Here is a 26,983-nt window from a genome sequence, read left to right as displayed (position 1 = left end):
ACATTTTCACCCACCACAGAAATCTACTCCTGTGGAATTTCCTCTCACTGGACCAGTGAATGCCCTTACCATGCAGCTTACAGATACAGACAGAAAAAGAGGGAAAGAGATCAAAAGAAAGAAAAATTACTAGCAGCAGTTGCAGTGTTTGGGTTCCATTGCTAAAAATAGGAATCAATATACAGTAGGCCTAAGCCAGATATCTGGTTCATGGGATATTACTGTCAATTACCTAATGTCTCACTCACTAATAGATGAAATTTTTCAAATCAAGATATTTTTTTGTGTGTGTGTGTGTGTGTGTGTGTGTCTTTTCATTCTGCTGAGCGGAAAGCCCAGTGGCCTGGTCAATGATCTGTGTCAGCATGTCAATGTGTGAGGTTAAAGTCACAGCTGAGGTCATCAGCCTCGTGGGCAAGAAAATCCTGTCCTCTGTCTCTCTCAGTCTCTCACTGGCGTCATCAGCAAAGGGCGTGACATAGTGAATCACACTGAGATGGCACATAGACACATTGTTACAGGAAAAAACGGCCTACTTTCATTCACAAATCGACGGTATAGATTACAGTAGCAGCGGCTTGCACGAACAAGTGTCACATTACAGTATATCATTAATGTTTTCTGTGGTGCTTTTCAAGAGCTCCTCTAATCCAACAAGCATATGATGTGAATGTTGTTGCATGGACATATTTCACAACATAACTCATCAAAATGTAACCAGATGACATACATAATCTGTGAGCATTGAGGTTTGTCAGCAAACTGATACCCTACAGTGTTAAATGATTAACAAGCATATTCACACCATGCACTTATATATCAAATTAAGAGAGCACAACATGCAGCCATAGAAAATTATACAAAATCATCAGGCTTTCATCGTCATATACTATACATACATGTAATATACTGCACTTAATAGGCACCTCTTTATTGCCAAATCTTCCGCGAACACATGAGTAGTTCAAAAATCCTACAACTGTAATCTGACCTATATAGTATTACCCAGACTATGTATTTGTTGCGGCCACATACATGCTAAAACATAGTGCTACAGTAGTACAAGTAGAGAAGAATCATTAAGTCAGTGAACCGACTCATTAATGTCCACTATACAACATCAGTCAAACGATTGCTAACATTAGCCACCATAAGCCACTAGTCATACCAGACCAAGTAAGGCTGTAGCAGCAAAACACCCTGAGTGTACTGCATGAAGAAAGGGTGTGTTTTATTGCTTCTGAATTCAACTTCTCCTTCGTAAGAGGAAGATTGTGTTATTTCTTCTTTTCAAAGTTACATAGCCTCACTTTAAGATTAGCCAACATGACATGGGGGATGTCTCTGAGCGACATTTACTTGATTATGATATGGACACACTGACAAGGCCAGTGTGGCATAATGAAAGTAACCATTTTAATATGAGTGAAGGTTTTCTTTTTACAGATTGCCTTATAATAATACATTTTAATGGAACATCCTTGACTGCAAAACACCCTGTGATTCTTGCCTTTTCAAAAGTATTTTTATTAAATATTTTAAAATGTCTCATCTTGAGAAAGCTAATCTGTTGCTGTAAGGCGAGAACTTTACTTTCCAACCCTGATTGTTATCGACTTGTTGACTGATAGGACTCACACCACGCTGCATCTGTGCTATGCTGTCAGGATGCACACAGGGCCACACATCATGGTGCATGGTGGTGACACAAAGGTATTACCAACCACTCAGCCCAACCAAGGGCAACACACACCATTGACAATCACAACAGTGACCTATTATGTTGGTGTTACACATGAGCGAGGGATGTCTGAAAGCATGACTTCCAGCCACATGGTTATCACACACTTTTTCGCCCCCTGGTGCCTCTCTTTTCTAAATGCCACTTATCTTTCTGCTCTGTTGCACTGTGTAAGCCAGAGGTTTAAAGACCTAAAGACAGGGAGAGAGATTCACAATACATACCACAAGCAAACTGGTGTTGACAGAGGAGTAGCTCTGGACAAGTGTGGATGCGTTTCCTAATGACTATGTGTTTGTGAGAGACAGGAGACAGATAGATAGACAGTCAGGTTGGGGAGAGGTGTCGGCCTGTCAGCCCACCACCCACCCTCCTCGCATCCACCAGCAGCCAGGCCAAGGGGAGAGGGGCTGAGGATGGACGAGCTGCTGAGAGAGGAAAAGGGGAAGCACAGCCGTTGGATGAAGAGTTGGAGGAGGAGGAAGAGTGGGAGGAGAGGGATGACAGCGGGACTCTGTGGGCCAGGGGCAGAGAGATGAAAAGGAGAAGAGGGAACAGAGGGGGGAGGTGTGCCAGGTGTTCCCCTCACAGCCGTATGGTCAGTTGCTGTCTCCAGCTGCTGTGTCTTCTGAATGCACAGTTTCTCTCTGACACATCTCAGTTTCAGATACACGACATCCACAACAAACCCACACTCATGCATCTCAACAAAAGATGAAGAGCAGTAAAAAGCAACACTTTTAGCATGATTTCCCTTTCAAAACACCACAGCTCTCCGCAAACATCAACAAGCCCTTCACTCTCTCTGTTTCTTCCAGATCCGCTCGGTTCCAATCAAACATGTGGAAACCATCTACAATGTCCTCATGACAGGGTTAAAGAGTGCCTCGCTAGAAGAAGAAAAGCGGTGGAGCAGCAGAGCTCAAGAGAGACAGTAACTAACCTTCAAAGTCTGATATGATCCCTTCCAAGTGAGCGTTGACAGTGGAATCAGACATTTTTGGGGAGCAAGTGTGTATGTGCGGGTGTATATAATGCGAGAGAGAGGGAGCAGGGTTCCCTTTCCCAAGCAAGGAAAAGTCTTCCTGAGGCGCAGTCCCGCTTTTAAACAAATCCCAAATTAGGAGCCTGTGCAGGAGAGAGGAGGGGAGGAAAGAAAAAAAGAGTTGAGCAGCTCACTGATCTCTCCCCTCTTTCTTAAAGCAGCAACTTATTTTTCGCTTCTACTCCTTCTCAACTTCCAGAGCTTGGAATGAGCGAGCGATGACAACCCCCACCCTCCCTCTCTCCCTCTCTCTTTCGAGCTCACTGTCTTCCCTCCCCCCTTTTCTCCTTCCCTCCATGTCTCCCTCCCCTTCTGCAGCCTTCCTCTCAGACTGGTTCCTTTCTGTGAAAGCTCTCATTTTTGACTGGGCTGGTCAAATTATATGCATGCTCCATTCAAACACACTTCCTGCATGCTCCATCCCATAACTAATACACTCCGGGCAACTGATGAAACACTATATAGCTATAACTGAGATTCTTTAAAATCCTTACTCTGTTGATTATGCCAACATTAGCATCCTAAAAGCACATGAATCAGCGCACTCGCTTAAAGTCACATTGAAAAAAAATCTCTATTTAAACATATCTTACAGTGGATGGAGTAAAAAGATCACAGAAGATAGATAAATAAATCCAGAGTGAAGACAGAATCATACTATAGACTAATATGGTCAAGGCTCATGCAGGCGGTTAGATCATCTGACATGCTCAGTTGCTCTGTAGGCAGACATCAATAAATAAGTAGCCAAATGACTTAATGACCATGTGAATGAGCGTCTGTGTGTGGGGGCGGAGGGGGAAGGGAGGACAGGGGCGATGGTCAGTGTGTGTGTGTGTGTGTGTGTGTGTGTGTGTGTGTGTGTGTGTGTGTGTGTGTGTGTGTGTGTGTGTGTGTGTGTGTGTGTGTGTGTGTGTGTAAGCATGTGCTTTGGAAAAGAAGTAAGATGAATGTGGCAGTTGAGGGATGTCATTCTGTATGTGTGTACTCTATGTTTGTATAATGTGTATTTCTGCGTGGTGATGATGATGATGATGATGATGATGATGATGATGATGATGATGCACAAGCTCTTCTTACTTCTTAAACAATTCTGAGCAAAACACAAGAACAGCTATCTCCATATCATCACTTTCATTCTCCCTCTCTGAGAAAAGTAGAGTTACCCAGCAGTCTGACAGATTCAAGATTCAAGATTTAAAATCCTTTATTAATCCCACAATGGGGAAATTCACACTTCACAGCAGCAAGGGACAGGAGGAAAAGTACAAGACACAGATACACAAACAATAAATACATATAATTAAAGAGAATAAATATTAGCCAGACAGTGAGAAGTTGCCCTGGGACAACTAAAACATATTCATCCTTTACCAGCCACATTGCCAGAAGCAATGAACCTGTTGCTGGCCTCTTTGCCAAAATGAATTAATTAGTAGTGACCGGACAGTAAGCCCGCAAACAGTAGAAGTAGCAGCGTGTGTATATGTTGGGACTCTCTTCTGACAAAGCACATAACTCTCTTTTCAAACTGCAAAGATCTACTGCTTCCAAAATAAGAGCAGCTTTGAAAGCTTTGAAAGTTAGCAACACCTGAGGGCAAATAGGAGAAGATCATTTCTATATGATAGAATGTAGAGAGATATGGAAAATTATTGAGTTGTAATAAATTATTTAGGCTATGAAGCGACAGAAACCTGAATAGTTGTTCCATGTGTAATTTATCAAAAAGTATTTGGGACTGAAATCTTGCATGTCTGGCAAACTTACCACCACTTTGTTTGCTTACATTGGAATCAAAGTTTGCGTTTTCTGTTGATTTAGGCATGTTTGCAAATCATAAACACAGTTGTGCATGAGTGCACAAACACACACTAACACACAGATTTGAAAACTAATATGAGGCTTTACTGTACTAAAACTTGCAATCTGAGCTTAATCTTACACCACATTTCCCTGCAATTGAACCATGCAAATAATGTAACCCACAATATGTGTGAGAAAACTCTCTATCGTCACTCAATATTTCTGGCAAACTGTGCCTGGAATTTTTTAGAAGCCAGGTCAGGTAAGAAACTTTTCAAGTAGCTGGCTGGGATGCCAAATACGAAGGACACTTAGGATGGTCATCCTACTCATCCAATTGGCCCATCCAGATATACATACACTATCGTATACTTGTTTCCTTGAGGTAGCTGACACTGTGTCACCTTCTCCAGCAGGGGGCAGTGTTGCTCCTATAAATAAAACCTGTCACTATGGGCAACAATTTTAGTGGTAGCAGTTTCACTGGCATACAGTAATGTGATCTGGAAATAGATAAATAATGGAGACATGGGGAGAATCCTGCTCCGGACACACCCTTAACTCACACAGCGTGTCCTGCCCAAAACATGTGTGTGTCAGATTCCTCCACTCCCTGGCACACACTCATATTCACACTAAGATGCATGTGTACACACACAAACATATTTGTGTGCAGCAGATGCACGCAAAAATATGAACATGCATGCACTCAGCCCAGCATCCAACCCTTTCACAGAAACACACACAAACATAAAAAAGCACACTTCCTTCCACTGCATATCTTTGCAAGTCCCAGCCTGCCCAGACAGCGCTAATTCAATCTACTGTAACAACTGTTACACCGAGAGAAGACTATGATGTTTTTCACCCTGATCTGTAAAGAACTTCATTCATATCAAAGAAAAAAAGTCATAGTGATGCAGCATGCAATGCTCTGAAAAGCTGTTTGATTCTGCCATTTACATAAAAAAATGCCTTGGATATGGTAGCTACAGTAATGGCCTAAATGTTTGCATAACTGTGAAAGGTTATACAAGGTCATGTTGATACCATATATTTCAGTGCTGATATCTTTAGCTTCTTATGGTGTGAATTCCACCACACTGCCTCTTATTTCTGTGAAACCTAATTGCTGCGTCCTGATGCTCGAAGACAAAGTTCGACTTCGTCATCACCAATGTTAAACTGTGAGCTATAGAAGTAATGAAGTAGGCCTAACAGTAGACATACACATTATTATCCCAGTAGTTAATTCATCATGAGGAGACAGAGACTTTTGGATTCTGATTCCAAAATTAGTTTTGACAATGATGTATAACTATTGTTTAAAAAAAAAAAAAGATGATAACAAATGTCCGTAAATAATGAATTTCTTGGGGCCTGTACATTAGTGTATTGTAATGTATTTGAATAGGCAGCTGCTGGTGTTATGTTGCACTGCAGCCTTCAGATGAAAAGAGACATGACTCTCTGAGACTGTCGCCTACTGCTTAAAGAAACCCAGACCACCACTGCTCTAAAGTTGGTTCTGCCCTCTTGAGAGCTGAAAAAGGAGAGGAGCAGAATGGGAGGAGAAGAGGATAACTTCTATAAACAGATGCCAAGCCGGCGTGGCAGTTGCTAGGGCAATGCCAGGGCAACAGCAGGTTACGAATGTCAGCAGTCAATCTGCGCATGCACAAAGACACCAACAGGTCCACATGCCTCGGCGCCAGTCTGCACCCTGGCCTGTGCCAGTGGACGGTAGTCCTGCGATCTCTGGAATCTGAGATGCAGCTCCAAGAAACGATTAAATAACTAAACCCACACTGGGCATTGGGATGCAAGGATACAACCGGAACTGTTATATTCGTGACTACAGCTATTACAAATGCAACTTCTTACAACTTTTTTAAAATACCAGATTCTGACTCTCTTGCAGCCTCTGCAGATTTAATAAATCAGTTTGTATTGTTAAGTGGGAGATGGTCAAGTCAATACTTGTGTCAATACTAAGCTACCAAATTAAAGCACTTATATAGATGACAAGTATATAAAAAAGAATATTCAAAAAAAAAAGAATAATGTCACAATAATAAGTCCCTATGTGTAAAAATTGTTATTGTGAAGAAAATAAACAATTTAGTAACAATTTATCCGTTGAAAGATGTGTGTTACAGGAATTTAAAGCATTCCCCAGCTTGTTTTATAGTGTGAATAATGATCCTTGTTTCATTTCAAGTCATGTCAGGTTTAGACATCCATCCATCCATCCATCTTCATCCGCTTATCCGGGGTCGGGTCGTGGGGGTAGCAGCTCCAGCAGGGGACCCCAAACTTCCCTTTCCCGGGCCACATTAACCAGCTCCGACTGGGGGATCCCGAGGCGTTCCCAGGCCAGGTTAGAGATATAATCCCTCCACCTAGTCCTGGGTCTCCCCCGAGGCCTCCTCCCAGCTGGACGTGCCTGGAACACCTCCCTAGGGAGGCGCCCAGGGGGCATCCTTACCAGATGCCCGAACCACCTCAACTGGCTCCTTTCGACGCAAAGGAGCAGCGGCTCTACTCCGAGCTCCTCACGGATAACTGAGCTTCTCACCCTATCTCTAAGGGAGACGCCAGCTACCCTCCTGAGGAAACCCATTTCGGCCGCTTGTACCCTGGATCTTGTTCTTTCGGTCATGACCCAGCCTTCATGACCATAGGTGAGGGTAGGAACAAAAACTGACCGGTAGATTGAGAGCTTTGCCTTCTGGCTCAGCTCTCTTTTCGTCACAACGGTGCGATAAATTGAATGTAATACCGCACCTGCTGTGCCGATTCTCCGACCAATCTCCCGCTCCATTGTCCCCTCACTGCGAACAAGACCCTCAAGGTACTTGAACTCCTTCACTTGGGGTAAGGACTCATTCCCTACCTGGAGAAGGCACTCCATCGGTTTCCTGCTGAGAACCATGGCCTCCGATTTAGAGGTGCTGATCCTCATCCCAGCCGCTTCACACTCGGCTGCGAACCGATCCAGTGAGTGCTGAAGGTCACAGGCCGATGATGCCATCAGGACCACATCATCTGCAAAAAGCAGCGATGAGATCCCCAGCCCACCGAACTGCAACCCCTCTCCACCCCCGACTACGCCGATATCCTGTCCATAAATACTACAAACAGGATTGGTGACAAAGCGTAGCCCTGGCGGAGGCCAACTCTCACCTGAAACGAGTCCGACTTACTGCCGAGAACCCGGACACAGCTCTCGCTTTGGTCGTACAGAGATTGGATGGCCCTGAGAAGGGACCCCTCACCCCTGTACTCCCGCAGCACCTCCCACAGTATCTCCCGGGCACCCGGTCATACGCCTTCTCCAGATCCACAAAACACATGTAGACTGGTTGGGCATACTCCCAGGCTCCCTCCAGGATCCTTGCGAGAGTAAAGATCTGGTCCGTTGTTCCACGACCAGGACGGAATCCGCATTGTTCCTCTTCAACCTGAGATTCGACTATCGACCGAACCCTCCTTTCCAGCACCTTGGAGTAGACTTTACCGGGGAGGCTGAGAAGTGTGATACCCCTGTAATTGGCACACACCCTCTGGTCCCCCCTTTTAAAAAGGGGGAACCACCACCCCGGTCTGCCACTCCTTAGGCACCGTCCCCAGACTTCCACGCAATGTTGAAGAGGCGTGTCAACCAAGACAACCCCTCCACACCCAGAGCTTTAAGCATTTCTGGACGGATCTCATCAATTCCTGGGGCTTTGCCACTGTGGAGTTGTTTAACTACCTCAGCAACCTCCACCAGGGAAATTGATGCCAATCCCCCCTCATCCTCCAGCTCTGCCTCTACCATAGAGGGCGATTAGTCTGATTTAGGAGTTCCTCAAAGTGCTCCTTCCACCGCCTCTATTACCTCCTCAGTTGAGGTCAACAGCGTCCCCATCCTTACTGTACACAGCTTGGATGGTTCCCCCGCTTCCCCTCCTGAGGTGGCGAACGGTTTTCCAGAAGTACCTTGGTGCCGACCGAAAGTCCTTCTCCATGTCTTCTCCGAACTTCTCCCACACACGCTGCTTTGCCTCTTTCACGGCAGAGGCTGCAGCCCTTCGGGCCCTTCGGGTACCTTGCAACTGCCTCCGGAGTCGTCTGGGATAACATATCCCGGAAAGACTCCTTCTTCAGTCGGACGGCTTCCCTGACCACCGGTGTCCACCACGGTGTTCGTGGGTTACCGCCCCTTGAGGCACCTAAGACCCTAAGACCACAGCTCCTCACCGCAGCTTCAGCAATGGAAACTTTGAACATTGTCCACTCGGGTTCAATGCCCCCAGCCTCCACAGGGATGCACGAAAAGCTCCGCCGGGAGGTGTGAGTTGAAAGTCTGTCGGACAGGGGCCTCCTCCAGACGTTCCCACTTTACCCGCACTACCCGCTTGGGCTTACCAGGTCTGTCCAGAGTCTTCCCCCACCCCCTGACCCAACTCACCACCAGATGGTGATCGGTTGACAGCTCCGCCCCTCTCTTCACCCGAGTGTCCAAAACATATGGCCTCAGATCAGATGAAACGATTATAAAATCGATCATTGACCTTTGGCCTAGGGTGCTCTGGGTACCAAGTACACTTATGAGCATCCCTATGTTCGAACATGGTGTTCGTTATAGACAATCCATGACTAGCACAGAAGTCCAACAACAAACAACCACTCTGGTTTAGATCAGGGAGGCCGTTCCTCCCAATCACGCCTCCATGTGTCTCCATCATTACCCACGTGCGCGTTGAAGTCCCCCCCAGCAGAACTATGGAGTCCCCGACTGGAGCCCCCCATGCAGGACTCCACTCAAGGTCTCCAAGAAGGCCGAATACTCTGAACTCTTGTTTGGTGCATATGCACAAACAACAGTCAGAGTTTTCCCCCCCACAACCCGCAGGCGTAGGGAGGCGACCCTCTCGTCCCACCGGGTTAAACTCCAACGTAGCGGCGCCAGCCGGGGGCTTGTGAGTATCCCCACACCCGCCCGGCGCCTCACACCCTGGGCAACTCCGGAGAAGAAAAGAGTCCAACCCCTATCCAGGAGTATGGTTCCAGAACCAAGACTGTGCGTAGAGGTAAGCCCCACCAGATCTAACCGGTAGCGCTCCACCTCCCGCACAAGTTCCGGCTCCTTCCCCCACAGAGAGGTGACATTCCACGTCCCCCAGAGCCAGCCTCTGCTGCCCGGGTCTGGTCCGTCGAGGCCCCTGACCTTCACTGCCACCCATGTGGCAGCGCACCCGACCCCAGCGGTTCCTCCCACAGGTGGTGGGCCCATGGGATGGAGGGATGTCCGCCACGTAGCTTTTTCGGGCTGTGCCCGACCGGGCTCCGTGGCAAACCCGGCCACCAGACGCTCGCTGACGAGCCCTCCATCTGGGCCTGGCTCCAGACGGGGGCCCCGGGCTTCCTCCGGGCAGGGTCACTTCATCCCTTCCTCGATTTTTCATAGGATTTTTGAACCATTCTTTGTCTGGCCCCTCACCTGAGACCACTTTGCCTTGGGAGACCCTACCAGGAGCACAAAGCTCCAGACAACACAGCCCTCAGGTTCATAGGGACACACAAACCTCTCCACCACGATAAGGTGATGGTTCCCGGAGAAGAGGTTTAGACAGTAATTGTTATTTCAAAAATTACCAATATCAGCTTCAGAGGAAACCCAAGGTTCCTGCTGAGTTCATCATTAAACAAAAGCTGCGTTGGCCTCCATGTAGACAGCTCATCCATGAGTCAGGCTATGTCAGCCATCTGGATGACGTTAAATCTGTGCGTGTTGAGCGTTGGTGAGTGTGTGCATTGATTGCGTGTGTTCATTTGTACATGTGTGTATATTTTGGATGTGACTGGCTAGTTACCACTGCTCTGTTTGCATGGCAACACCCATAATAAGCAGCTGTACCTGGCTCAGGACATCAGAGGGGAGAGGAGGAGAGGAGGGGTAGATGGACTCTCAGAGGAGAGGAGGGTAAATGTGTGCCAGTTCTCTCCCCAGGCAGAGAGAGAACCCCCATTGCTTAAATGGAAACTAGCAGGAAGATTTGAGAAAGCAAGAAAGAAACAGAGAGACACAGACACAGAGAGCAGTGTTAGCATGACTAATGAAATCAGCAGCACTGGTAGTATAAACATAACCAGAGAAGTGCCTGGCTTTCAGTACAGTACACTACAGTATAGTACTGTGTTCTCAGCTAAACGTGGCAATGAACGGCAAGAGAGAGCACTGCAGTGAGGATCACTGACTGTCCAGTATGTTCAAAAATGTTTGCAAACAAAAGATTTGCATAGCTGAAGCTGATCAGTGTACATATATAGCTGCAGGTCAGACAATTTCACAATATTACCGACACACACACCCACACCCACACGAAAACCCATGGCGTGGCCCCAGAGCCCACATGCTGAAGTAGCTTCGCCTAAAGTATATGCACAGCTGTAGTGACAGCAGCTGCCCTTAACCAAATGTTAAACAGCAGCACCCAGCCAGGCTCTGCTAACTTTAATCAAATACTGCACCTGTTGGAAACATGGCACGACTGCACTGCACGCACACACAGACATACACACACACACACACACACACACACACACACACACACACACACACACACACACACACACACACACACACACACATGCTAGCATACCCCCTTGATTGCTCAGTGATTTTTTTTGCAATGTGCCTGTGTGTCTTTCAAGGAGCTATAAAAAAAATTACACTGTATAAATGTGTGTGTGTGTGTGTGTGTGTGTGTGCGTGCACGTGTGTGTGTGTGTGTGTGTGTGTGTGTGTGTGTGTTTTCGACTGTCTGCACCCTATATACAGTCTATGGTCTGCACACATGCTTCTGCCTGCATGTGTGTGTCTTCCAACACGCATGGGATGGCTTGGTAAATAGAGAGAGCAGCTGTCCTCCATCACTGATGACTCTCAATAGGCCTCTCTCTGTCTCTCTCTCTGTCTCTCTCTCTGTCTCTCTCTGTCGCTCTGTCTCTCTCTCACCTCCGCCCTCTGCTCTCTCCACCGGGTAATAACACAGTTTCGTACGTCAACATGCCAGCATTGTAAACGGCATCCTCATTGCTCCCGCTGCACTCACATTGTTCTGCTCAGCACGTTGCCACGGCAACTCACCCAACAACACCAATCGTGACACAACATGGCCACAATTTCCTCTAGGTAATTACATTTCTCTGTAAACCTATAGGGTGATATTCAAAACAGGTAGGATGTGATAAACACTTGTTGTCTCATGTGACTGTTCACAACTGAGAGAGGGAGACATTATGGTGAAGGTATTTTGGATTACTCAATTTAGCACCTCCACCTGGTGGGGGAAGCGTATATTACATATCAAACAGCACAGATTCAAGATGACTGACATCTTTCACTGATTTCATTAAAACCTTTGCATGAGGGTCAGCTAAGCTAGCCAAGGCTGCTAAGTCATGAGTCTGAGCTGACGGTGGCTGTGTCACAAAGACTTTCATGAAACATCATCAGATGACCTCGCTGTGATTGGAATGAATGGGGCGCGTCAGCCCCTATTTCTCTGTGTGGCTGATGGACAGTTTCCGCTGAGAGCGTCATCATTGCTGATTCATGTGGGAAGAAAGCACAGGAAACAAAGGGAGCCTTACATATCAGCATCAACAGCAAAGTGGGAGGAACGTTAGCGAGAAGTGAATTGAATTAATTTGGCCATACCAATACATGTCCAAATATTTGAAATACAATTTTATTATATATGAGCCTGTAGAAGCCAATAGACCACAATGAATTGATTCCTCTACTTTGTCACAGGCTGTACACACACACTCACACATAGAGGTCAAAGCCTTTAGACATACAATTCGACATACCTCCTATTTGTGTGCACACACGCATAACAGCAAACTGACCCAAAACCACACTGACATACACACTACACACTAGAAAGTATGAATGCATAAATACTCCAGTGAACATTCTGTCAAAACAGAAACATACACAAAGTATGTCCTGCTGAAGCCGTTACAGCTCCCTGGAGGAAGCACCTGGAGACAAGGGGCCACAACGAGAGAGAGAGAGAGAGAGAGAAGGGAGAGTGATACCTCCATCACACACACACTTGTCAATGATCTCACCTCCATCCAGATTTCACACACTGTGTAGGTGCTACAAGCTATGCTGGGTCTCTCTCTCACACACACACACACACACACACACACACACACACACACACACACACACACTAACACTCATAACATACCATTAACAAGCAGAAAGCATTGCTTCACTAATGACTTTAGCATAATGTTCAACAGACACACACACACACACACACACACACACACACACACACACACACACACACACACACACAGGCGTCTTATCAATTCAATATTGTTTACAGCATCCAATGGTGAAAACAACGTCAGAGGGGCAGTTTGGAAAAAGTAAGGACTTTCATTTGCAAGTTCAGCTTACTCTTTGCTAGTGGACTGAAGCAGGGCTTTCTCCTGTTAGCTGAGGGAGGGACTGACTGATGGCCGACTCGGGATCAGAGCCACAAGGGACAAGAGTAGTACTGTTCAAACAGAGCTCTTTCCTGTTTTCACACCAAAGAAGAATGGGAGAATGCAGATGTACGGGAAAAAAGAGAGAGAACATGTTTGAGAAATATATGCTGTTTCTGTGTCACTTCACCACAGAATGCTCAGAAAGTTTTCTGTCCTGGAATGAATGTCTTGTGAATGTGAAAATGTGTAGATTGGCAGGGAATGGAAAAAAGTTGGCAACTGAGCGACAACCTGTAAAGACAAAAAATTTTTAACTGGAAACAATGGGACAGAGAGGGGTGGAGATGGTGGACACAAACAGAGACAAAAAAGCATGCAAACACAACAGGCACAGAACAGATAAAGACAGATACACCAAAATACGTCCGCTAAGCTGCTACAGCTACACAAACTGCTGCAGAGCTCCAGCTCCAAACCCCAAAGAAAACATGCAGTCAGCAAACAGGACAGAATGAGAGAATGGAAAATACCATAGAGGGGAAAATAGAGGCAGGCTGCTACAGAATAGACACCCCATCACAGTAAAAACACTGATTGAAGAACCTTAAACTACACTTTGTTTTTTATTCAGAATAGAAGCATCTGGGTTGAGAGTTTCCGGAGAGTTTGTCTTACCTGAGAATTTGTCCCCCTCCATAACCAGATCACTCCCTCCACAGCCACATGTAGTGTCTGCTCTTTAACTCCACTCTCTTTCTCCCTCTCTCTCTCTCTCTCTCTCTCTCTCTCTCTCTCTCTCTCTCTCTCTTTTTTTGGACTTCCCTCTCTCCCTCCCTCCCTCCCTCCCTCCCTCCCTCTGTTCCTCTTCCTCCTCTTCTTACTCTCTCTTTTCTTTCAGGCTCTCTGTTCTCCCTCCCTCTCCCCAGTTTGATTTCTTCAGTGTGTCTTGCTAATGAATTCAGAATTACGACATCCCCATGTGCTTATCATATGTTGCATTCGCAGCTCTCTCTTTCTTTCTCTTACCCTCCCTTTCCTCTGATGAGAGCAAAAGACTGAAGCAGCATTGTATCTTGAAAATAGAAACCATTAGCTCCGCCATGTGACATGGACAGGCTCCTTACAGACTAAAATAACCCGCTGGACTTGCAACCTCTTCAGTCAGCTTACTTATAATGTTCCTTGGGTGTGTGTGTGTGTGTGTGTGTGTGTGTGTGTGTGTGTGTGTGTGTGTGTGTGTGTGTGTGTGTGTGTGTGTGTGTGTGTGTGTGTGTGTGCGTGCATGCGTGTGTGAGAGTGTGCGTGTGCATGTGCGTGTGTGTGTGTAGCCATGATTCATTTGATCCCAGCAGCAATCATGTCAATGGATTGAAAGACATTCCTTGAACTACGTCTAGACTTCCTCATGATGAATCGGATACAGCTCTGCCTTTGTAAACGTGTGGAAGGATGATAGTCTGTTGAAATAATACTGACATGCAAAAACAATACAGGGTGGAAGCAAGGGGGGACTCTGTCAAAACACACTTCCCAAAAATGTTTTCAAGGGTTAATACAGGAGAGGCAGTGTGAGGGCAATGACAGCAAGCGTGAATATTTGAGACAGAGAAAGAAAGAGTGACTAGTGTGTGTTTTATGAAGATTAGTGAAACTCTAGCCCTCGCTCTAAACTGTTGCTAGGTGTAGACCAATCTCTCCCTTCAGGAAAGTCAGATGACCTTTGACCTTTAGCACGTCACTCACACTGCGCCTGGGGTCAAAGTTCACATGGTGAGCGTCTGAGCTCTGATAGAGAGATCAAACACACTCAGACATGTCAGTCTGACATTTGTGCAACACACATCGCTCCAGTCAGTGCCCTTGGGTATTGCATGTGTGTGCAATGTGTTTGTATGGTTCTTTTTTTCTTTAATATACGTATCTGTCTCTAGTCATATGTTTATTAGTTCTTTCAGTAAAGCCAGCTGCCAAATTTTGAAGCACTAGGTGATGAAATAAGGAAAATGTGCGCTTTGGCGACCCCAAATGGCCAAAACATGTAACTCTGATGGCTTGTAAGTTACCATAAGTAATGGTCAAACAGTTTACAAACCTAGCAAAAGGAGGCGTGAGTGTGACATGCAACTCCAAAGTAATTAATGACTAAAACGTAGCAAAGAAATGTCTTGATACCAATAGTGACAGAATAGCTAGTGGTGCTCTTTTAGTTATCTTGCTATGTCTTCTGTTCTAGTCGGCAGAAACACAAACAAAAATCTAATTTCTTTTGGATGGCTGGGAATACAGTATATTTAAAATGTTCTCTGCAGAAAAGAAAGAGGCACACTTTTCTGCGTATGCGCACTCACACACACACACACACACACACACACACACACACACACACACACACACACAAATCAGCATACCAAGACACAAATTACTTTTGTTCTTTGTAAGACACTGTGCCATCCGTCTGTCTCTAAAACTATCTGCGTCTGTGATTTGTTGTTTACTTGCTATCAGCTATTATCTGAACAGGAAACCGGACTTGCTCTGCTCTCAGTGTTACCACATCCCTCTGCAATGACATTGACTTACACAATGCTTTAGAGGAATGGTGAGTGATTAAATGTAGGTTGTTAAGACAGTGTATGACTTTGACAATGACCAAATCTGGATGGATGATAGATGCATGGACATGGATCTGTCAGTGGACAGTCTTTCAGCTATATGGATGTACTGAATGTATGCTGTACCTGGTACGCATGTGCGGAATGTATGGATGATGATGAATGGACTGATGTATGTGTAGATGGAAGTGAAAGGGGTGCAGTCTACTCACTGGGACTGGTGATGCCAGATCCCTCTCTTTCTGTTCTCCTTGTCCGCCCGCTGGCTGATCTCACTGTAAATGGGACAAAAAGGACAAAAGGACATCAGTAACATCTCCTGGAGTAAAGAGAAACTGTATCATTAACAGATGTGCCATTACATATTCATCAACAAGAGGCTCAGCATTAGGAAAGATCTACTGCACATGCTCTGATACATCATTTCTGATAAATGCTTCACTGCCAACAGTTTTTTGTTATTTTTACTTATATTACAGTAAGACCAGCCTGAGTGGCAAGTTTGGTTTTTGACTGTCCAATAAATTAGCTTTTAAGCCATTGCTCTGGACTTACTGTAACAATGCAGCAAAACATGCATAAGCACCAAGTGGAAAACAGTTGCTTCACATTCTCCCTAAGGCCAAGTAATCTATAGTTATTATGTGAAAAAAACAAAGTACGCCGGTATTTGAAAGATCGCTATTATTGCTTGACCACTGAGAAACTGACATTTAGTTGCTGAAGGAAAGCCAGACTTTTTTTCCCCCAGTGTGGATGATGTGGAAATACCTCAGACCAAACTTGCATGTAGGACAAAATGCATGAAGTATAGCATGGTAATAAAACTGCATGGCACAGAGTGGGACAACTCTTCTTCAGGTATAAAAACCTTTCTAAGGTGTGTATTTTCACTGTGTGTGTGACCTGTTTGCACATCAGTAAAATAAAACTTAATTCTGTCAAATATCAGTGAGGGGATTGGCAGGTTATCATCACAAAAAAGTGCCCAAGCATTACACATGATCATATAATGTAAATAAACCAAGTTTCTATTCAAGTTTTTCAAATATCTCTGCCACAGAATGTTACAGAATGTACAGATATTAATGCTCCACACATAATAAACCCTAGTGATTTTGGTGATCTGCTGACTTCTCTTCTAGTGCCACCATGATGTTCACATTTATGGTTCCTGGAACAGGTGATGGCACGACAAGATGCTGCATCTCTCTTACATCAAGCACACACTTGTTTGTTTCTCCACATCCCCCGTCGTCTGTTCCTCTCTGCATCAACCCAGCCAGTGCTGTTCAAATGAGGTAAGTTCATCCGGTGGCTGGTGAGTAAGTTCAGTTGTCCCATCCTGTTCTTAGAAATACTTCCTTCCACATTCATTTTCTGCCAGTAATGCCAGCAAACATGGTGGTTGGTTTTCCACCTGTGTTGTCACTGGTTTCAACAAAGAGGCAGCTGGTCCGAGGGGAAAGGGAGTGAATGTACCGCTGTATGACTGGAAGACATGAGTAAAGCTAGTGTAATGTGTGTGTGTGTGTGTGTGTGTGTGTGTGTGTGTGTGTGTGTGTGTGTGTGTGTGATGAAATGTGCAAACAGAGATCAGTGCCCTTATATATATTTCTGCCACGACCAGCCCCACAAGACAAACAATTTCTGTAGCGAGACCAATCAAGCCCAAATTTTACTACACTGCATCTTGAGTGTGACAAACATGAGGCTAAGTGAAGCTGCCCGTTTACTTCTTCAAAAATGCTTGCTTGTCAGATGGTGCAAAGCATAACTGTTTACTTTTCACCAATTATATTACAGATGTTGCTTTTACACATCAGAATTGACAGATTACTCTGAATAACACATTCAATTAAAACACAACAAAATAATGTCTATTCAAGCAAATATTTTTGCATTAGCTCATTTGTACTTCCTTGGCACGTAACAGCACAGAAGGAAGATGGTAAATACAATTGGCAGAAGAGGCTGGATACTTTGACAAGTGCAGATACTCTCATTGTTTTAAATTGATATATATAACTCAACAAAGCACTGACACAGAAAACATGTTCCAGGTTACGTATATTGTAAAAATTTCAGTTTTACAGTAAATATTAATCTAAAATTGATATACATGTCAGTAACAGAGCTGCTTCTGGCTTGATTGTTAATTCAGAGAGGAAGTAAAGACTCATTTCTTAGACTTTAAATCGCGAACTGGGCGCTCAGATTGTCAAAGGTGCAACAGTCAAAGAGTCAACCCCTTTTCCTGCTTTAAGTGCAACTCATGAATCTGCTATGAGCCATGTGATAACACTGTCAGTCTGTAATGTGTGTGTGTGTATACAGATACGTGTGTTTTAGAGCTTAAGTGTATAGAAACATGACAGAACAAATAAAAGCCAGCCAAGTCTTTCAAGCCTTGCAGCCAAAAAGCATGTCCATACCTATTTACTCTTTTATCTGGGAATACAGCTTGAGAGAAGCACACACACACACACACACACACACACTCTTACAACACAAAGTGCTTCAAAAGTCAAGCAAAAATTACCATTGCAACAAAGTACTGTGCCATAGAAGCAGTAACAACAGTTCTGGCCGCCGAGTGGTTTAAAGTGAGGGCAAAGTACTGACAAACATAAAGCCAGCCTTAGCCAATCACAGTGAGTTTTAATACAAACTAAAGGAGTGACACCTGAATAGTTAAACTGTATGTGTTGGCACAAAGGTGTGTGTGTGTGTGTGTGTGTGTGTGTGTGTGTGTGTGTGTGTGTGTGTGTGTGTTTGTGTACATGTGGCTGTACTAACCTGCTCAGTCTTGTCTAGGGCCACAAAAAAACACACATCACACACATGCACACACACACACACACACACACACACACACACACACACACACACACACACACACAGCACATATCACTGCTTGAACAGGTTTCTTAAAAAAATCTCCCGACATGATCCATGTATTGTTCCCCTCGAGGGGATTTGTAATCTTCTGAGGTCATATTTGCCTTATGACACTGCTATGTACAACAGAGGTCATTACGTGCACATGATACATAAAAAGAATGAAACCAGTGTTTATTCTAATGGAAAAAACCTTGCAGTGCCGCAAGTGATATTGTGAACCTGAGTAAATGCATTGCTGCCTGTGTATTTACTATATGCCTCAACTGATTGATGTAAATTGCACTGCTTGGTATAGCCGTGTATGTGGTTGTGTGTCTGTGTGTGTAACATGACTGGTCAAGTGCATGGCTATGCCTGGACAAACATGTCAACTGATTAGTTATTGGTCTCAGATGACTAGAGAAGGTAAACAGAGGGCAGAGGGTGCAGCACTTTAACATACTTGAAAGACAAGAGCTATCACACACACACACTCTCTCTCTCTCACACACACACACACACACACACACACACACACACACACACACACACACACACACACACACACACACACAAGGGTGGAGTGATTTACAAAACATGCACTATAATGCATGCTCTGTCTCTTTTTCACACACAACTACCTGAGATTTTTGTGTTTGCAAAAGGAGGCCACACTCTGTCTTATTTGAGCAGGAGGTAAAGGATCTTTACCTTGTTTCTTTCCTTCCCTCCCTTTTCCTCTGTCCTCTTTTACTGCACCTTTCCCTTTAGGGCTATGTTGTGTTTTCATTAACGCATTAATCAATTGTGTGGTAGACATTGTTGAAGTGTAGCCACAACAATGGGATGGAAGAGGTGTTTTCTTTTAAACTTAATAACAACCGTTGTAATTTTTATTCTGTCCACAGTTACAGTATAAAGCTACCGTCACTAAACACTGTCCTCACACAGTCAAAATCAATATGTGAAAACGTTAACATCATTCATACCTAATTCCCTTCCTCCTCTGTCTCTCTAATCACCCATCTGTTCCATTGTGCTTTTATGGCCCTCATTACACATGTTAAGGGTACACTGCAAACACAGCATTTTACAACTATGCCTGTGAAAGACCTGGGAGCAGATGTAGGGGTGGAGAGAAAGAGAGTGAGTTAAAAAAGAAAGAAAGAATGACTAGAGAGCAATTTTTCAAGATTGTTTTTTATATCCAGATATGGTCTTTACCTGGATGCATTCCTAATGAGTAAGGACCACACTGAACACACACACACAGACACCGACAGACTCACACGCACATGAGGTCACACATAGTCGAGAAAAGACATTGGCCATGACCCTGAACTGCACTCCTCCCAAATGAATAGCCGTTGTTCTGGCGCCAAAGGTATGAACTGGCAACACCTTTTCCTACATCTACAATTTCAACACAAACCTATTCCTCACTCACCATGCTCATTGAAAACCAACACCGCTTTGACAACCACACAGTCACCTTTGTGTACTCTTCACAACACAAACACAAGCCCAAATCATATTATATAAAAGTCTTTTTAACCCGGGGTTAGACAGGATACCGTGGCAGTCTATAAAACAATACTGGTGTGGCAGATAAGGATCGGCCTTCCTTCTTGAGAGGCTGTTAAAACCCACAGAGTAAGTTAAATAGTTCACGGAGCTTTATGGGTTGAAACTCCCCAGGAAACATGTAGTTAACTGTATGTCACACATATGTGAACAACTGAGTGAGTGAGCGGCTGTGTGTACTGTATATGCACGTTGAGAAATGTGAGAAATACTAAATAAATGTCACTCCATCTTAACATGGTATGGTGCACATGCTTTATTGGTTTTTATGTGGCGGTGCATTAAAGCACAGGGCTAAATGTTATGTTTATTGACTGTATTGATCTAATCACTTTTGCAATACTGTTTCTGAACTATCATGTATAATAAAGTTGATCAAACTGAAACTGAAAATGAAGCATGCCACCATCAGTTGAAATCAGCCAATATAAATTATGTTTGTTCAACTCCCAGATAGTTGTAATGTTATAAAGAGTTATTTTCTTTTTACACTACTTTGCTATAAGTAATATAAAGAGTTTGTTTGCTCCCAACAATGAGGCTCGCATGCAGCTAACAGGCATTATCTTGCAAATTCTCCGCTCCAGTAAGCTCGCTGAAAAGATATGAATCACTAACACTTAAAGTGTTAGCAATAAAAAATGTATTCATGTCATGACAGGACAAGGTTGCTCCTGCACATTTCGTTTTATGGACGTTTCCCTTCTAGATTAGTGGTAAAGTCTGTCCAATCAAGTCTATAAGTTAATCAGATGACGTTAGAGATGAGGTCACTTATATGTTTCTGTTATCTATTTGAAATGGTGAAATACATGTATGTGTGCCTGTATGCCTGTAATACATGTATGTGTGCCTGTCCATGCACTTTATCATTCTAATACCCATGTAAGTGCACATGTTCTACCACACATCATATCCTCTCTGAGCCTGCCATTATCTTTTTACAGGCTCTCTCCTGGCTTCAGGCCTACTGTACAGGCAGTCTGTTGTATCAGTTGACACCCCCAGCAGCAGCAGCCAGCATCACAGAGCTGCATTCTTTGCTGCAGATAATAAACACAGAGCGGAGTGGACACTTCAGAGCAGGCTCCACATGGCTGAGAGGGGAGGATCATACACAGCAGAGACAAGACATAGACTGTAGGCCTCCTACAATCAGGGGAAGTCCACATTCCAGAGTATATCAGTGACACTGTGTAGATAGAGTATAGTGTAGAACAAAGTGGAAGTAATTATTTTGTTACATGCATTTAAGCTATTTACACAACCACACAGTTTTTGGATTAATAGCCTATCTATCTTTAAAGAATACCTGTTAGACAAATGGCCAATTCCACAGTTCACTAAGCCACGCCAGCGTAGTTATCGCTGCTACACCTGTCATTCGTATAAGGTTTACAATAAAAATGGGCAGATTTATATTATGATAAAACATCAATTTATCACATAAATGCTGCAGTTTAACACTGATACAAAACACACATCATTTTAAATTAACATTTATCATTTCATGAATGTAATATAATATTAATAAATGTGTCTATCCTATGCATTTGTTTCTCAGTTTATGTGTGTGTTGGTGTTGTTGTTGTTGTTGTTGTTGTTGTTGTTGTTGTATGCAATTTTGGTCACTATCCTGGTGAGTAGCAGATATAAATGGAAACTGTTCAGTCCGACTCTGCTTAAATTTCCAGGTGTAAATACTTACTATATGCTGTCCTGCCCTGCCATTTTAACAACAGCTAAGCTAACAGCTACGTCTGCCTGCGCAGAGAGCAGCTGCACACGACCCTTGAATCAGGTTGTGGATTGTGGGTTGCCAGGTTGCAGTAATAGCTGGGTTGAAGTTGTATGGAGTGTGTAGATTGTGTGTAGATTGCGTTTAATAGACAATCTGACAAAGTGGATGATGTCAGACAAACAAACCAAACATATGGATCTGTGTATGACGATTATTTATAATTAAGTTTGAGCGGCATGCAAATTACAGGAGTTTCCCAGGAGAAACAACAAAACACGAGGGTGGTGGGAGATTTCTTAAAATAAGTGAGAACCCTAGGAAAACGGAGTGTTGGCAGGTATGGAGAACAAAGAGATGAGCAACGAGAGAGAAATTAACAGAAAATCAACAAAATCAACCTATTGCTCCCATATTTGGTAATGATTCGATTTTAATGGTGACTGTAGTGTAAATTTCCTTTGACTTGAACACATGGGCATGCTCGCCCGAACCCCCTAAGGCAGCTTAGTTTTCGGACCTCAGCATTTCTAAAACCCTGCATATGGCCCGGATACCAACCAGAGTGCTGTATGTGCATGTCCACGTGTTACAATACCTTATTAGTCTATATTCACAGGCTTCTAGGAAGCCAAATTGAAGGTTAGACCATCCTCTGCATGCTTTGCTAGATGACAGGGCAAATATGTCTCAACACAGTTTATAGCTTGACTTTCAAGTTACCATCTAACAATAGCTTCAGGCTCTGAATCAAAGCTTCACTGACTCTCCAGTATAAACAGGCTAAAAGCCGTAATGCAGCATGGAGAGGCATTCGTCACACAGGTACAAGTAGTGGAATTAGGTGCGTATGTGTGCGTTTTGAGCAGCACATAAAAGCACATACCAGGAGGAGTGTACTTGGAAAAAAATGACTCTGTGTGTTGGAGTGGGCTGTTGTTCATACGGGTTACTCATTGATCCAGACGACTTGAGGGAGTGGTGTACAAGGCAGGGATCGGCTCCTCGAGCAGCTGTGAGGGGCATGAGTGAACACAGAGACATACACACAGACACACTCGCCTAAGCAACCCCTTCTCAAAACATGACATGTATACACATTTCTATACGTAAGGTTTAAAACTAAAACTTCACATGTGCCAGATACACAATCATTCTGCTTGTATGTGTAAGGGCATTCGTATTTGCATACAAAACATACGTACACGTGCTGACACACAGGCCGAATCGTCCTTTCTCAGGCCTAGTCCACATGTACATTATTAAAAACAGGGGTTTTCCTTTGTTCAATAAAAAAACAAAACTCACCCATCCATACATGGACTGTCCCTCTAAAAATCTCTAACTACTACCCACCAACTAGAAGTCCGACGGTGTCGTTAAAGATTCTCTACAACTAAACTGCCCATATGGTATAAAACGGGACTTGCTCTCTCCTAAATGTCCTCGTTTGTAAGGGTAGTGAACGTCGTGCGGATGGATTAAAAGTTATATTTGCATAATTTATTAATATAAATTTGCTAACATTAGATATTTACACAGCTAAAAGCCATATTAAGCATTACGAAAATAAGTTATCTGTCACGTTTGTGAACATTAGTTGACTTTAGCCTATCTGTGTTGCCAGATCTCGCAAGTGTTTGTTCCTGAGACAGAAATAGGTATCGAACAAAGTCATTTTGTTCATCTTTGTCCATCTGAAAAATGCCATTTTACTGTCAGAATGTTGGAGCGATATGTGGCTTGTGAAAATGGGTCCAATATTTACTTCGGTGACTATGGGACAAACTAATCTGGCATAATCTGTGTTCAAGTTCACTTCCCATTGTAATCAATACACTCAGGACCTGTCGCTAGTCTCCTTAAGAGGCGTGTCAATGGCGGAACCCACATGACACAGATACAGGAAATTAGGCCTACTCTGCGTTGGGCGTCTCGGTTCTAAACTGTCTCTGGTCTGGTCCAAGACCGACAGCGTTGGCGGCAGGGTCTGTGTCATGGCAGTGTTGTATGATTTAGCAGTGACCTCCGTAGCACATTCTGACTCTGTCTCTGTTCCACATACACATACAATGGAAGAAGAAATGTTGCCTCATTGGCGACACCTCAAAAAGGCGATAACGGCGCACATAACGTTACAAGCCCAAAACCTTAATTTTCTTGACAACAATGACAATTTACACGACAACACACAAATGACGTTTTACAACCCTTCACCCTTGCCTGTGTTTTCCAAAAGCTCTGTTTACAGTGACCTAAAACCCCCGTTTGTGTGTGGATTAAAGACCAAAGTGCATAGATAAAGCTACATTGAAAAAAAATACTTGTGTATGTGTGGACTAGGTCAAAGCCACCCCTCTACATCTGTGATGCTTGTCTAAAAACCCCTACACGTTAGAGAGGAGGGCCTTTCATAACACACGCACATACATCAGACTACACACACTTTGTTATTAGACAATTCCACAAGTAGAGCTCTGACAAGGAATGTGACAGCTCCACACATGTCGCACAGCAGAGGGAGAACACACACACAGGAAGAGGAGAGGCAGCATGACCCAACATGCACTTGGCTCTGATGGAAAACTGTTGGACGCTTCATCGCACAAAGACTCTGGGAAGACGAGCCGGGAAATCTGGCATTCCGCGGGATAGGGTTGTGTACACTGGACTGAGCTGGAGCTTAGAGGAAGGGTAGAGAGAGAGGAGGGAGGAGGGCAAGGAGGCTCAGGAGATGATAGTAAGATGATAGTAAGAAGTGCTGGAGAGAAAGGGGCAGAAAAAGGAAGAGTTGGAGGAGAAGAGAGACAAAGGAAGAAGGGAAGGAGATAGAGGGATGTCACAAGGACGTACACAGTAGTGATGGACTGTTTGGGGCAGCCCTTGTCGTTAGTGAGTCTATCCTTCACATTTCCCCACTGAAGTGTCTTGGAGCAAGGCAGAAACATTTGACTTCACCTGCACAATCAGTATACAGACATCTTTAAAAAGCTGCAAGCTGTCTAATACCCAGTTATGATAACCTCTGCATTTAATAACACACAATTTCGCAATAACCACAATCAGATCCAGCCAGTCCCAGAATAAATAGGTTTGTGTAGATTTGATGCAGATGCATCAATTCAAGTCCTTCAGGCTAATAGCAGGGAGGAGTGAATGAACGGCACCATAAAACTGCCAGTCAAAACGATTAACAACCTAATTCTCTCATGATTGGAGTGAACAGTATTGCAATATTTTACTTTGTTCTTCCACCAACTGCCAATGAATCCTGCACAACCGCTGTGCACTCCATGTTTCTTCTGTTTTAGTGTTATTCTATTACAAACAAACAAACACCAGCGGCAAGAAGGCCACAAGTGAACTTCTTTGTTGTGTTCTTCAGGGCATAAAAGAAACTCACATTTTGCCTGAAGACTTTTTAGAAGAAGCTCTTGGTGCCACCTTTCTGCCATGATGCCATATGTAGGCTATAACGGCTACAATAAGACAACATCTGGCCTTTGGAGAAGAAATGTTTCCCAACCACACCCACAGATGTCTGGGCCCCTTTTTTTGTGCAAAGGGGAAATAAGAAAAGAAGAATAGTTTGAAATGTTCACATTTGTTGAGGAGCAGTGATGAATAACCTATTGCTGTTAAACATTTACCTGAAATTACGTCAATAGGCCTACCGTCTAGCTGTCACACGGGCACACTCAAGCACGCACACGCCAATACTTTACAAGCCTTTTCCTATAATCATCCTGATGATATCTAAAAAGAAAAACACGTTGCGTTATGTAAGAGCAACACGCTTACCTGGATATGAATACTTCTTCATGACTGTAGATGTTTCCTCTCTTAGTCGTTAAGTGGTATTTCAATTAGAAAATCTTAACAGTTGATGAATCGCTCTGGTTTCTCAGTGTGTGTCAATGGGAAGTTTGCATCCGTAACTTTTCCTGGTTGTTTCTTTTTGTGCGCTCCTCTCTCTCTCTCTCTCTCTCTCTCTCTCTCTCTCTCTCTCTCTCTCTCTGTGTGTGTCTCTCTCTCTCACTCTCTCTCTCACTCTCTCTCTCACTCTCTCTCTGTGCCTCTCTATCCAGTTCTGCCACTCCACTCCTGGACGGTCAGCTTTCCAAACGCACCTTGGCGCAGGTAAATTCACTTCTTATTGAACTTCCTGAACTTATTCCCCTCTTAATTTCCACAGCGAACCACTTGGGGAGACTGTCTGTTGGGAATGGATACAATCACACCTGAGCTCCTGACACACGCCCAGTCCAGGAGCGGGAGTGGTTTAATGTAACTGTTGGGGTTTTCACGTGCCAAAGCTCAGGGGTGGAATAAAGACATTTGAGTCATATTTGCTGTAGGCTTGTGATTTGAGTAGAACTATGTGAAGTAAATGAATGAATTGGACAGCTCAGTACTAATCCTGAAATACAGCAGGTCTGGATTGTTGCGCAAAATTTGTGAATGATAAATGGCATCCAACAGATTATATAAGACATGATAATCATCCTTAGAAATAGACAAATAGAAGGTAAATCTCCCTCTCTTTGTGTGTATGCATGGTGCAATTTATCAAAGAGCTCATGCCATCACCCACACACTACCACGTGTGTATTGTGTGGGCAGGCCGGTGTGTGTGTGTGTGTGTGTGTGTGTGTGTGTGTGTGTGTGTGTGTGTGTGTGTGTGTGTGTGTGTGTGTGTATTTGATATGGGGGAGTGCAGGGACAATTTGTTTGTAATATATACTTTGTGGCTGGGTGGGAGCACGTGTTGAGATCGCCCACATCTATTGAAATATTCTGCTGTGCCCACGGCCTTTAACCTTTTTAAATTCCACTTGTCAAACTGTAGCAACCTGCTTCATGTTCATAAGACCTGGATTCATATCCTGCCACAAACAGCTGCAGTTCTGAGCTGAAAAGAGACCTCTTGTGGCTGCTGCAGGGTCTCGTCCTCTTCCTCTCAGAATTCTGATCTGTGGTCTGTGTTCAACAGCTCAACATCAGCTTTGACCCAGCAGCAGATATCTGTGCACATCCAGCTCTGAAAGACCACCTGAATTATTTAATGC

General features: G+C 44.1%; 1 protein-coding gene across 5 annotated transcripts in view; it reads right to left on the bottom strand.

Annotated features, from left to right (window-relative positions):
- septin9a (septin 9a) overlaps nucleotides 1-26,145 on the bottom strand; it is a 74,341-nt gene extending 48,196 nt beyond the window's left edge. Inside the window, exons 1-2 of one of the 5 annotated variants that reach the window (XM_078269244.1) lie at nucleotides 25,716-26,145; nucleotides 15,922-15,984 (exon numbers count right to left, since the gene is read on the bottom strand). In XM_078269244.1, coding sequence (XP_078125370.1) covers nucleotides 15,922-15,984; nucleotides 25,716-25,737 — 85 coding nt within the window. In that variant the 5' untranslated portion in view covers nucleotides 25,738-26,145. Of the gene's footprint in view, nucleotides 1-2,684; nucleotides 2,894-13,772; nucleotides 13,849-15,921; nucleotides 15,985-25,715 lie in introns of those variants that run through there. The other 4 variants (XM_078269249.1, XM_078269248.1, XM_078269247.1 and 1 more) reach the window with 4 other exon arrangements.
- Nucleotides 26,146-26,983: the final 838 nt, after the last annotated feature.

The sequence above is a fragment of the Sander vitreus genome, chromosome 15 (genome assembly GCF_031162955.1).
Source record: "Sander vitreus isolate 19-12246 chromosome 15, sanVit1, whole genome shotgun sequence".
Lineage (NCBI taxonomy): Eukaryota > Metazoa > Chordata > Actinopteri > Perciformes > Percidae > Sander > Sander vitreus.
This window is presented reverse-complemented; position numbering and strand designations above follow the sequence as displayed.